The 14,632-nt window shown below is 41.4% G+C and overlaps 1 protein-coding gene across 1 annotated transcript; it reads left to right on the top strand.

Annotated features, from left to right (window-relative positions):
* Positions 1-1,873: 1,873 nt before the first annotated feature.
* LOC306918670 (uncharacterized protein) lies at positions 1,874-9,727 on the top strand (the record flags this gene model as incomplete). The annotated part of the gene is made up of 2 exons (XM_079531553.1): positions 1,874-2,094; positions 9,592-9,727. Exons 1-2 carry the CDS (start codon positions 1,877-1,879, stop codon positions 9,725-9,727), a joined length of 354 nt encoding a protein of 117 aa, XP_079387679.1. The 5' UTR covers positions 1,874-1,876.
* Between the last annotated feature and the right edge of the window lie 4,905 nt (positions 9,728-14,632).

The following is a 14,632-nucleotide window of genomic DNA, read 5'->3' as shown; positions in this document are numbered from 1 at the left end:
GCCCAGTCCCACCCCCTTTCATGACGACGCCAGGCCCAGTCCTGCCCCCTTTCATGACGACGCCAGGCCCAGTCCCGCCCCCTTTCATGACGACGCCAGGCCCAGTCCCGCCCCCTTTCATGACGACGCCAGGCCCAGTCCCGCCCCCTTTCATGACGACGCCAGGCCCAGGCCCGCCCCCTTTCATGACGACGCCAGGCCCAGTCCCGCCCCCTTTCATGACGACGCCAGGCCCAGTCCCGCCCCCTTTCATGACGACGCCAGGCCCAGTCCCGCCCCCTTTCATGACGACGCCAGGCCCAGTCCCGCCCCCTTTCATGACGACGCTAGAACCATGAAATGAAATGAAATGAAATGAAATGAAATCTATATTTACCCAGGGTATCTGGGCTAAGCTCAAGAACTTGTTTCCAGCCAGGCCCTGCTCATAGAACACATTTCATCGTAGTGGTTGATGCCTTGTTCAAGGGCATTTCAGCGGTGGTAATTTTAACGTGTCGGACGGCTGGTTCGAACTGGGAACCTTCCGGTATCTAGACCGCACCGCTATCCGTTCGGCACCGCTGCCAAGAAGTGAATTCCTCTGTCATTTTCCTCTCAGACTTTTCAAAAAGTATTTATTTAAAGACGATTACGCCAAAAGCCAACTGGAGTCGTGACACATCATGACAATAAACACAATGTTTTTCGCTGATCAAATAATTTGTAAGACGAATTACTGACACTGGGGGAGCCCGGGTTCCAACTGGCAACCTTACGGTTTCCATCCAGGCACTCTACCCCTGAGCCACCGCCTGCCCATTTAGTTTTCGTCAGTGAAAAAAGGTAGTCGACGAACATTTTTCGTCTTAGTTTTAGTCAACGAAAACAAAACTGCTCTCAAGTAAAAAAAGTGTGGCCACTTACAGTGTTGAGTCATCACAGTAGAATGCTCAGCACTGACTCCTCCCACCAGACTCTCCCTTCCTACATTCAACTCTATGTTAAAACACAGTCCACCATTTTGACAACAACACCACAGAGAACTGATCACTCTGGACCCCTTTATGACGCGTTGGATTAAAGTCTAAAGGTTAATATATCGGGTAAGTGTTTTTAATTAATCACCATTTACTGGGGAAAAAAAGTACATCTGAACATCTGAACTTTGGTCTATGGTTTGGAGCTGAGAGAGAGAGAGAGAGAGAGAGAGAGAGAGAGAGAGAGAGAGAGAGAGAGAGAGAGAGGATATGGAGAGGGAGGGACAGACAGACAGACAGACAGACAGAGCTTCTGCTGGAACCAGGCCAAGTCTCCACAGCAGTTTACTGTAAACCATGTGATCAGAGGAGGGAGGAGGCTGTTTCCTGCTTAGTCTCTCTCTCTCTCTCTCTCTCTCTCTCTCTCTCTCTCTCTCTCTCTCTAAAGTTAACAGCAGGCAAAGAATAATCACAGTTCTGATCCATTTTGCCAGTCGGGGGTTTGTTCTTGCGATTCGGGTTTGCTGTCGACCCAAAACAAATGTGTTTACATTCCGAGCCGTTTAGGAGGAAAAAGTCGCTGTGAAACTCCTCCGTTTCGTCCCTAGTTCAGGACCAATCATCTGCTGTGAAAATAGCCACAAAAATAGCCAATCGTCTTTGGTCTTTAGCTCACACGTCACAACACACTGCCATGCGTCGTGAGTTTGTAGATCGGCTAATTGCACCAAAAGTTCCCATATACAAATGTCAGTGTCTGCCCCTCTATCGTTCTCTGCACTTCACTGTATAGGTGTGTGTACGCGTGCGTGTGCGCGCGCATGCGTGCGTGTGCACGTGTGAGTATATACAGTAAACATTGACTATTTTCTGATGTATTGTGACTGTAATCTTGACAGGTTTCCTGAAGACCAAAGATGAGTCAGTGTGAGCAGAGAGAGGAGGAGGGAGCTGACAAACATCTCATCCACAGAGCAGAGAGGAGTCAGTGTGAGCAGAGAGAGGAGGAGGGAGCTGACGAACATCTCATCCACAGACCTGTGTCTCCAACAGCCAGCCTTCTGTCTGTGAAGAGTGACACGTCTATGGGAAAACCTCCTGACTTCAGTGATGAACCTGGACCTCCAGATACACAGTATGTCAATCCTCCAATAGCCTACAGTTCAAGGTTCAATGTTGTACTTTATTGTTCCATCTTGTGTACATTACAGGTACATAATAATACAACTTTATTGTTCCATCTTGTGTACACTACAGGTTCATAAGAATACAACTTTATTGTTCCATCTTGTGTACACTACAGGTTCATAAGAATACAACTTTATTGTTCCATCTTGTGTACACTACAGGTTCATAAGAATACAACTTTATTGTTCCATCTTGTGTACACTACAGGTACATAAGAATACAACTTTATTGTTCCATCTTGTGTACACTACAGGTTCATAAGAATACAACTTTATTGTTCCAGCTTGTGTACATTACAATTTACAATTTAGGCATTTAGCAGACGCTCTTAATCCAGAGCGATTTACATTAAGCAATAACAAAAAAGCATTGGGAATACATCACATACAAATGTTATCATGAAACATGCGTACCGCAAGCTAAGAACGTAACAGTGGCATATCTATATAATGAAACTATATAAACTATACATATACTATACTATACTATATATATAAACTTTATTACAGGCTCGTGGCCCACAAGGTAAGACAGTACATCACAAATAGAGAATAAAAATAAATAAAAAATACAGTACATTTACCCAGCCCCACAGGTTACTACTCTAAGCGAGGCACTCGTGCCAGTGTCCTCTGATGGTAGAAGTGTACCTTACAGAACTACGGCCTGGGTCTGTCATCTGACCAATGAGTCCATTCAGTGTCCTCTGATGGTAGAAGTGTACCTTACAGAACTACGGCCTGGGTCTGTCATCTGTCCAATGAGTCCATTCAGTGTCCTCTGATGGTAGAAGTGTACCTTACAGAACTACGGCCTGGGTCTGTCATCTGTCCAATGAGTCCATTCAGTGTCCTCTGATGGTAGAAGTGTACCTTACAGAACTACGGCCTGGGTCTGTCATCTGTCCAATGAGTCCATTCAGTGTCCTCTGATGGTAGAAGTGTACCTTACAGAACTACGGCCTGGGTCTGTCATCTGTCCAATGAGTCCATTCAGTGTCCTCTGATGGTAGAAGTGTACCTTACAGAACTACGGCCTGGGTCTGTCATCTGTCCAATGAGTCCATTCAGTGAGCGATCCAGCCTGCTCATGAATTTGAATGTCAGGTTCCTCAACAGAGCCATGAATGTAGTGAGACCCAATGAACAGAAAAGCCCACTGGCTCTAGTGCTCCTGGGTTTTTTTAACAGGCTACTTGCAGCTTGCGTAGACTCTCCTTCTTATACTTCACCCACAGTGGAGCTGTGTAGAGAGGGGTGCAATAAGCTCTAAAGAGGTTTACCTTAACATCCGTAGTACAATGGTGAAATTTACGGACCAACATGTTGGCTTGTACATATAGCATTCTCCTCTGTCTAAACATGTCCTCATCATCCTCTAAGGTATCTGTTATGATATGCCCAAGATATTTTGTAATCTTGGACACGCCCATAATTTGACCAGACAGATGAAAGGCAGGAAACTTAAGTTCCAGATCTTCTTTAGTTCTACATATCAGTACCATGCTCTTCTTAGCATTATAAAGAATATCAAAGTCAATACCATCATTTGTACATATATTGAGTAGCTGTTGGAACCCACTGCTACTAGGAGAAAGTATAGCAAGGTCATCTATATATATATATATATATATATATATCACTATGCTATACATCTGTACTATGATGTGCTATGACTACATACAATGCAAGTATAGTGCTGTCTACATAACATGGTATAAGTCTGTCTACAGAAATGCACTACAGGTATACTACAGGTACATAACAATAAAACTTTATTGTTCCATCTTGTGTACACTACAGGTACATAACAATACAACTTTATTGTTCCATCTTGTGTACACTACAGGTACATAACAATAAAACTTTATTGTTCCATCTTGTGTACACTACAGGTACATAACAATAAAACTTTATTGTTCCATCTTGTGTACACTACAGGTACATGAGAGTAAAACGTATTCATATTTTGGTTTGGCTTCCTTCAGACCATACATGGGCAACTGGCGGCCCGGGGGCCCCATGCGGCCCCCACCTTCATTTAATATGGCCCTCAGGTTAATGTCAGAATACTGATATATTATTGGTTTCAGCTGTTTACAAATCCAAAACATGCAAACATGATCCGCTGTAATTACTTGCATTTTACATTACATAAAAATGTTGATTTTCAGGATTCCAATTAAAAAATAGCAAAAAATAATTCAACATTTCAATTCAACTATAGCAAAAATAGCAGATCTACAAGCTCAAAACGCGTCGCAGTGTGACGCGTTTTGAGCTTGTAGATCAGCTATTTTTGCTACGACAGCAATGTGGCCCTCTGGAGTGAGTGTGGAACTATAGTGGCCCTCTCCATCGTCAAAGTTGCCCACCCCTGCTTCAGACAATGCAGCAGCATTATATACACAACACTATAACACAACAATGTGATCTCATGCTAAGTTACATGAATGACAAAAACAAGACATAACATCTAATAATGTTGTATCAACCCTGTTCAAAGTTCATCTACAGATTGTAAATTACTGTGTGAGCAGTTTGTGAATGAAGTGGTACAAATCACAGTGTGGTGTTCAGTAGACAGGCTGGCTGCTTGTGTGCAGTATGTGTACAGTATGAGTACAGTATGAGTACAGTATGTACAGTTAAGTGTACACTAGTAGTGTACAGTATGCCACATATACATTTAAACTATCACCTGTTAGTGTAGGCCTATTGTATATTTAGTAAGATGTTATATTGCTGTGGTAACTTAAAGACGCCACACAAGGTTACAGTACAATATTATGCTTGTTGTTTATTTCCCAAGTGAGAAACAGACTGGAAGCTCTATCGCCACATAATAAAGTCACTTCCTCCTACTGACAGCCTAGTCCTAGTCTGGTGTACTGGTGCCCCCTCTTGGCCAGGCCCTGTAACTACTACACTTTTTGACATGCCTAGTACAACCACAACTTAACAATTTATATTATGTTTTGTTGCTATTTTATTCAGTTTTCTTTTTGCTGCAATGTTGTGAGAGGAAACTAAAAGATGTTACCCTTTTACACTATACAACTAGGGATGGGAATAACATATCGTTTTGCTGGTGTGATCATCTGGTTGATTATTGTGACAGCACACCTTTCCGAATATGAAAACATTACATTAGCCTGCTACACACATTCTGGATAGCATTACAATGTGAATTACATGAATGACAAATACAGAATATCATAACAACAGTAGTCTGACTGTGACTGGAAGAACATTGACCCTGTTGTTTGTGAAAAAGCACTCTTTCTTTCAGGTGACCAGCTTGTGACTTCAGTCATCGATGACATATCGATGACATATCGATGACATATCGATGACATATCGATCGATGACATATCGATGACATATCGATGACATATCGATGACATATCTATGGCATGTCGATGACATATCGATGACATATCGATGACATATCTATGACATATCGATGACATATCGATGACATATCGATGACGTATGACCATTGATATTTTCTGAAGTGGGGGGTGCACCTGCAGTAATGCACGTGCATTTGCACACTTGTGCAATGCATGCATGCCATATAATGCACATGCAATATGAAAACATTGTGACAGCGCACGTTTCCAAATATGAAAACATTACATTGACCTACTACACACATTCTGAATAGCATTAACATGTGAATTACATGAATGACAAATACAGATTATGATAACAAGAGTAGTCTGTGACTGGAAGAACACATGGGTGCAATGTGTGAAAAAGCACACTTTTCTTTCTTTTGAAATGTGGGATAAAGAAAATGATCAAGAAATATCTTTGGGCAAAATGTAGTCTTTTGTCAACTAAAGTGCTCTCTAGACTCCTGCTGGAGCCTCATTCATTCAATGCCACTTTGACTATGGTACTGTGGACAGTAAGCTTGTAGATCTTACATCATGCTACAGTGGACAGTAAGCTTGTAGATCTTACATCATGGTACTGTGGACAGTAAGCTTGTAGATCTTACATCATGCTACAGTGGAGTGGGCTGGGGCGGTATGGGATTTTTATTACCGCGGTTATTGTCGGCTCCCATACCGCCGGTATGGCGATAATTACCGCACCCCCCACCCCCCCGCGCGAAAAAAAAATCCTCCGGTTTTATAGTGTTAGTCCGGTGGAACACCGTGTATGGAGATGTTAGAGCAGGTCTGCAAAATCCGGTAAAACACCGTATACGGAGATGTATAGAGCAGCTGTGTGTCTTTAGTGCAGTTCCAGTGTCATTCTTCCTCCATGCGCGGCCTCCCCTCACAGCTCACACACACACACAGTGGCACCGTTACAGAGACAACAGACAAGACGACTCATATAGCTTTTCCACGTGTTTCTGTTGTTATCCAGTTTACCAAAATTAAATCCACAACAGCGCTATTGTGAAGACCCTTGCGCAGCGCGAGGCAATTAACCCCAGCTGCAAACGATCCGGACTTTGATTGTGTGATTATAATCCAAATAACCATTCTGGGCGTTGGGGGGGGCGCGCGGAGGAGGTAACAGGGGGTGCAGGCAAACAGAGTTTTGGAACGGATATTATGGACTACAGTTTTATTAAGGAAAGATTGGCATGTCAATGCCGCAACACGTGTTCGGGTGTCAATCAAATCAACCGCGTCAGACATCTCCCGCAGCCCGCTGTTAAAAAAAGAAATAAAAAAGCGAACGGATTTCACATCATTTCAGATCAAGACAAGTTGTGTTGAGCATCTTTTTCCTGCGATCCCATTGATGTCACAACAGACAACATTTATAGGTGGGTCTGGTTTGGAGTAGCCTAATTTAAAACATTGTCCGACTTTGTTTTGAGAGAATATTAATACCTCGCGCTATTGTAACAGCCAGGTGCATCGTGCATTGCTCAGACCGTCAGAGAGAGAGAGAGAAAGATTAGGCTAAACGTGTAGCCTATGGATAAGGGCGCATCGTAGGTAACAGGTTTCAACTTTGTATTGATGTCTGTCAGCGAGAGACGAGAAGAGAAAGGGAGGGAGAGAGAGAAAGAGAGAGAGAGAGAGAGAGACATTAGGCTGTAGCCTATGGATAAGGGCGCATCGTAACGGTTTCAACTTTGTATTGATGTCTGTCAGCGAGAGAAGAGAAAGGGGGAGAGGGAGGGAGAGAGAGAGAGCTGTACAGACAGGACGGACAGAACTGTTTTTATCTTTTGACTTACTATAAGAAAAAGTCCTTCTGCACACCTATAAGAAAAAGTCCTTCTGCACACCTAAAATGGACAGGTGCGTCGGATAACTGGAACTGAGAAGTAGAGAAAAAAAGAATCCCGCACACTGTCTCACTTGGAATCGCAATGGCAACCATTCTCACTCCAATGAAATGCCCGCTCAGCAGCGCATCGCATGAAACAAACACCACCATTCAAAAACGTCCCCTCATCATGGAACCTAAAATCTTAAACATATTAAACAAATTCCAAGTTAACTGATAGATTTAATATATGATGAATTGAAAGGTTCAACTTCCAGCCGCTCCACACCACGCAGCAACTGCGCGCCTCCCCAGTCCCCAAGCCATGAGTTAACATTATTGCTTGATTGATTGATTTAAGTTTGTATTAACAGTTTACAGTACATTTGCACAACTCAATACAAAAACTGTTAACTGTTACTCTGTGAGTGGACGACACCATAAAGCATTACACTTGTTTACAAGAGGGTCCACCTTGTTCAATTCATCATAACATTTTGTACACTATACACTTCTATAAAGCCAAAAACAGGAAATCATCATAAAGGAGGTAAAAAGGGGGAAAACATATACAGTGAGGGGGAAAAGGGGTGGGTGGGGGTGGGTGGAGTCAAGGGATTTACATGTCTTAATGACAGTTGGTAGGGCGTTCCACATTTTTGTGGCATAGGAGTGAAATTAATTTAGGTGGACCCTCTTGTAAACAAGTGTAATGCTTTATTGGGTCGTGTCGTCCACTCGCAGTTAACAGTCTTTGTATTGAGTTGTGCTTGAAATGTAGGCTACTGTAATTCTGCAAACTGTTAATAAATAGTTCAATCAATCAATCAATCAATACTTGTTTGTGCCGAATCTGGGTTGCACATGGTTTGTTGAACTCCCTCTGGTGTTGCTGGCATATGATTAGACTGACTGAGCCTCACTGTTTATTATGATACACTTTATTTCATATCAACCATATGCACTTATAGGCCTAGAACCCAGGGTTAGGGTTAGAACTAGGGTTAGGGTTAGGGTTAGGGTTAGAACCTAGGGCGCCAGAACAGCACGGACAAAAAAAACTTTAAAAAAAAAATCTTTTTTTCTTTTTCTTTTTTTTTTACCGCGGTAACGAACCCGATACCGCGGTATGCGTTGTATACCGGCGGTATGGCGATATTGCGGTTATTGCACCCAGCCCTACTGGAGTGGACAGTAAGCTTGTAGATCTTACATCATGCTACAATGGACAGTAAGCTTGTAGATCTTACATCATGGTACAGTGGACAGTAAGCTTGTAGATCAGCTATTTTCCGTGAGCGATGTGCTTCCAAATAACTGAAATCAGTTGTGGTGACTGAACACGTTAATCCATGTAGATGTAAAATGGGACTTTACAACAACAAATATTGAACCAAGTGAATTCACATGATAATTATAGAAACATTTCTATGATTCCAGAAGTCTGTACCACAGAGCAGAGTCTCCAACACCCAGCCTTCTGTCTGTGAAGAGTGACAAGTCTAAGGCAAAACCTCCTAACTTCAGTAATGAACCTGGACCCCCAGACAAGTATGTGAATCCTCCTGTACAATAAACACAACACTATGATACGACCTCATAATATCATACTAAGTACATGCTAATTACTAAAGCAACAGACAACATTTCATAATAGTGTATCCTCCCTGTCCATTCTTAACTATAGTAAGACATTATTTATTTGAAAAATCCAAGATAAGAACCCAGATTTGTTTTGGATGTTTTTGTTTTTAGGAAAATTCATAGAGAAGGCGTGGCAGTTACACTGGAGAACAATGTATCCATAACTGTTTATGTATTGTGTTTGTGGTGTGTTGGTGTTTGTACATTTAGTGATTGTCTTGAAAGCGCTGTGCGGGCTGGGCATCTTATGATGCAGGACACATACAAAACTATCAATCTATAGATTGATAGTTTGAAGCACTTTGGTATAATGAGAGTTGTTTTTAAATGTGCTATATAAATACATTTGATTTGATTTGATTTGATTTTGACTGCTTGTGTACATGATGTCTATGTAACACACTATGTTAAATCTATCTATTATTTAATCGTATGTTGTGAGGGTAAACCTAATGATTTTACTCTTATATGTGTGGGACATAATACATATTTTTGAAAACATGGTAATTTGTATTATGCGTGTGATAATTGTAACAGTATTTCTATGATTCCAGACGTCTGTACCACAGAGCAGAGTCTCCAACACCCAGCCTTCTGTCTGTGAAGAGTGACAAGTCTAAGGCAAAACCTCCTAACTTCAGTAATGAACCTGGACCTCCAGACAAGTATGTGAATCCTCCTGTACAATAAACACAACACTATGATACGACCTCATAATATCATACTAAGTACATGCTAATTACTAAAGCAACAGACAACATTTCATAAAGGTGTATCCTCCCTGTCCATTCTTAACTATAGATAATAAGTTACACAATGTGGAGTTCAGAGGTGAAGCTGCACTATACAGACTGACTGCTTGTGTACATGATGTCTATGTAACACACTATGTTAAATATATCTATTATTTAATTGTATGTTGTGAGGGTAAACCTAATGATTTTACTCTTATACGTGTGGGACATAAGGATACATATTTTTGAACACATGGTAATTTGTATTATGCGTGTGATAATTGTAACAGTATTTCTCTGATTCCAGACGTCTGTACCACAGAGCAGAATCTCCAACACCCAGCCTTCTGTCTGTGAAGAGTGACTGGTCTGAAGGAACCCCTCCTGACTTCAGTAATGAACCTGGACCTCCAGATACACAGTATGTCAATCATCCTATGCTTAAGATTGGATCTTTAAACCACTCACACTAGAGGATAATCACGCCCAATATTCACTCTGGCCCTCATTTATCAAAGCGGCGTACGCCAAAATATGGGTGCACGCCGGAATTACCGCAATTTTCGGCATTTATCCTTTCCGCAAAACCTTGAACTTCAATGTGAGCCAGGACAAAAATCACGTCAGGTCGGGAGCTGTCGTAGGCTTTGTCCTGTTTTTCTGTCGTAGAAAGGCGGTCAGGCGGAGCAGCATTGTTTGACCAGCTGAGAGGATGCCACAGGCATCGAAACATATGTATTCACTCCTAAAATGTTAATATAAAACTGTATGTATATGGGCTACATGTAAAAAAAGAAAAAGAAAAGGAAAAGAGGGCGGGCAGCAAGGCAAGTGAGGCGTGAGGAGAAACAGACAGGGTAGGCCTACAACTTAATTAATGCAGGTGTTCGTTCTTTATTTATTTAAGATAGGCTACAACACACCAGTTGGGCTTGCAAATTGTGTGTGCGTGCGTGCGTGCGTCTGTGTGTGTGTATGAGAGGGGGGGGGGGGGGTGAGGCGGGCAGCAAGGCAAACGGGGGAAACCTTTTTATTGGCTTTTGGCTTTTCCATCGTGTAACCATGGTATCCATGACTTGTTTGGTCTTATGACTCGTATTGCAGTTGTGCATGTCGCAAAAACGAGGGCGAGGCTTGATTTCATAGGGCGTGCCAGATTGATTTCAGCCGTCACATTTATCACTGCTAGGAATGAAATTAAGGAACGATCAGCTCGAATTTGGGGCAGATTTTACACTCAATTGATAAATGAGGGCCTCTGGATCTAGGCTGGGGTACGGACGTTTTCAGGCCATGTCCCAATCTGCAATTTGTGAAACATCATGAAAAGTTCACTAGCTGTTCTTAAACAATTATAACATCATGAAAGGAGAGCCCACAGTTCACTAGCTGTTCCTAAACAATTATAACATCGTGAAAGGAGAGCCCACAGTTCACTAGCTGTTCCTAAACAATTAGCACATAATATACAGAAGCATGATGGTTAGACATTAATATTCTAAACCAACACAGACAACCAGTTGAAGAAATCACAGACGGTGGCTTTAACCTTTACTTTTATCGAATATCTAGATAAACAATGATGGTTTTATGGAAGATGCTTCTGAACATGTATTCTATAGTTTGACCACTTCTAAGAAACAGACAGACAGAAGGACAGACAATTGATCAATCTATAGATTGATAGTTTTTTATGTGTCCTGCATCATAAGATGCCCAGCCCGCACAACGCTTACAAGACAATCACTAAATGTACAAACACCAACACACCACAAACACAATACATAAACAGTTATGGATCCATTGTTCTCCAACGTAACTGCCACGCCTTCTCTATGAATTTTCCTAAAAACAAAAACATCCAAAACAAATCTGGGTTCTTATCTTGGTTTTTTCAAATAAATAATTTCTTACATCATGCTACAGTGGACAGTAAGCTTGTAGATCTTACATCATGCTACAGTGGACAGTAAGCTTGTAGATCAGCTATTTTCCGTGAGCGATGTGCTTCCAAATAACTGAAATCAGTTGTTGTGACTGAACACGTTAATCCATGTAGATGTAAAATGGGACTTTACAACAACAAATATTGAACCAAGTGAATTCACATGATAATTATAGAAACATTTCTATGATTCCAGAAGTCTGTACCACAGAGCAGAGTCTCCAACACCCAGCCTTCTGTCTGTGAAGAGTGACAAGTCTAAGGCAAAACCTCCTAACTTCAGTAATGAACCTGGACCTCCAGACAAGTATGTGAATCCTCCTGTACAATAAACACAACACTATGATACGACCTCATAATATCATACTAAGTACATGCTAATTACTAAAGCAACAGACAACATTTCATAATAGTGTATCCTCCCTGTCCATTCTTAACTATAGTAAGACATTATTTATTTGAAAAATCCAAGATAAGAACCCAGATTTGTTTTGGATGTTTTTGTTTTTAGGAAAATTCATAGAGAAGGCGTGGCAGTTACACTGGAGAACAATGTATCCATAACTGTTTATGTATTGTGTTTGTGGTGTGTTGGTGTTTGTACATTTAGTGATTGTCTTGAAAGCGCTGTGCGGGCTGGGCATCTTATGATGCAGGACACATACAAAACTATCAATCTATAGATTGATAGTTTGAAGCACTTTGGTATAATGAGAGTTGTTTTTAAATGTGCTATATAAATACATTTGATTTGATTTGATTTGATTTTGACTGCTTGTGTACATGATGTCTATGTAACACACTATGTTAAATCTATCTATTATTTAATCGTATGTTGTGAGGGTAAACCTAATGATTTTACTCTTATATGTGTGGGACATAATACATATTTTTGAACACATGGTAATTTGTATTATGCGTGTGATAATTGTAACAGTATTTCTATGATTCCAGACGTCTGTACCACAGAGCAGAGTCTCCAACACCCAGCCTTCTGTCTGTGAAGAGTGACAAGTCTAAGGGAAAACCTCCTAACTTCAGTAATGAACCTGGACCTCCAGACAAGTATGTGAATCCTCCTGTACAATAAACACAACACTATGATACGACCTCATAATATCATACTAAGTACATGCTAATTACTAAAGCAACAGACAACATTTCATAAAGGTGTATCCTCCCTGTCCATTCTTAACTATAGATTATAAGTTACACAATGTGGAGTTCAGAGGTGAAGCTGCACTATACAGACTGACTGCTTGTGTACATGATGTCTATGTAACACACTATGTTAAATATATCTATTATAATATTTAATTGTATGTTGTGAGGGTAAACCTAATGATTTTACTCTTATACGTGTGGGACATAAGGATACATATTTTTGAACACATGGTAATTTGTATTATGCGTGTGATAATTGTAACAGTATTTCTCTGATTCCAGACGTCTGTACCACAGAGCAGAATCTCCAACACCCAGCCTTCTGTCTGTGAAGAGTGACTGGTCTGAAGGAACCCCTCCTGACTTCAGTAATGAACCTGGACCTCCAGATACAAAGTATGTCAATCATCCTATGCTTAAGATTGGATCTTTAAACCACTCACACTAGAGGATAATCACGCCCAATATTCACTCTGGCCCTCATTTATCAAAGCGGCGTACGCCAAAATATGGGTGCACGCCGGAATTACCGCAATTTTCGGCATTTATCCTTTCCGCAAAACCTTGAACTTCAATGTGAGCCAGGACAAAAATCACGTCAGGTCGGGAGCTGTCGTAGGCTTTGTCCTCAGCTGTTTTTCTGTCGTAGAAAGGCGGTCAGGCGGAGCAGCATTGTTTGACCAGCTGAGAGGATGCCACAGGCATCGAAACATATGTATTCACTCCTAAAATGTTAATATAAAACTGTATGTATATGGGCTACATGTAAAAAAAGAAAAAGAAAAGGAAAAGAGGGCGGGCAGCAAGGCAAGTGAGGCGTGAGGAGAAACAGACAGGGTAGGCCTACAACTTAATTAATGCAGGTGTTCGTTCTGTATTTATTTAAGATAGGCTACAACACACCAGTTGGGCTTGCAAATTGTGTGTGCGTGCGTGCGTGCGTGCGTCTGTGTGTGTGTATGAGAGGGGGGGGGGGGTGAGGCGGGCAGCAAGGCAAACGGGGGAAACCTTTTTATTGGCTTTTGGCTTTTCCATCGTGTAACCATGGTATCCATGACTTGTTTGGTCTTATGACTCGTATTGCAGTTGTGCATGTCGCAAAAACGAGGGCGAGGCTTGATTTCATAGGGCGTGCCAGATTGATTTCAGCCGTCACATTTATCACTGCTAGGAATGAAATTAAGGAACGATCAGCTCGAATTTGGGGCAGATTTTACACTCAATTGATAAATGAGGGCCTCTGGATCTAGGCTGGGGTACGGACGTTTTCAGGCCATGTCCCAATCTGCAATTTGTGAAACATCATGAAAAGTTCACTAGCTGTTCTTAAACAATTATAACATCATGAAAGGAGAGCCCACAGTTCACTAGCTGTTCCTAAACAATTATAACATCATGAAAGGAGAGCCCACAGTTCACTAGCTGTTCCTAAACAATTATAACATCATGAAAGGAGAGCCCACAGTTCACTAGCTGTTCCTAAACAATTAGCACATAATATACAGAAGCATGATGGTTAGACATTATTATTCTAAACCAACACACAGACAACCAGACAACACAGACGGTGGCATTAACCTTTACTTTTATCGAATATCTAGATAATGGTTTTATGGAAGATGCTTCTGAACATGTATTCTATAGTTTGACCACTTCTAAGAAACAGTTTTTTATGTGTCCTGCATCATTAGATGCCCAGCCCGCACAACGCTTACAAGACAATCACTAAATGTACAAACACCAACACACCAC

This window comes from Electrona antarctica, assembly GCF_951216825.1.
Source record: "Electrona antarctica genome assembly, contig: scaffold_164, whole genome shotgun sequence".
In the NCBI taxonomy this organism is placed as follows: domain Eukaryota; kingdom Metazoa; phylum Chordata; class Actinopteri; order Myctophiformes; family Myctophidae; genus Electrona; species Electrona antarctica.
This window is presented reverse-complemented; position numbering and strand designations above follow the sequence as displayed.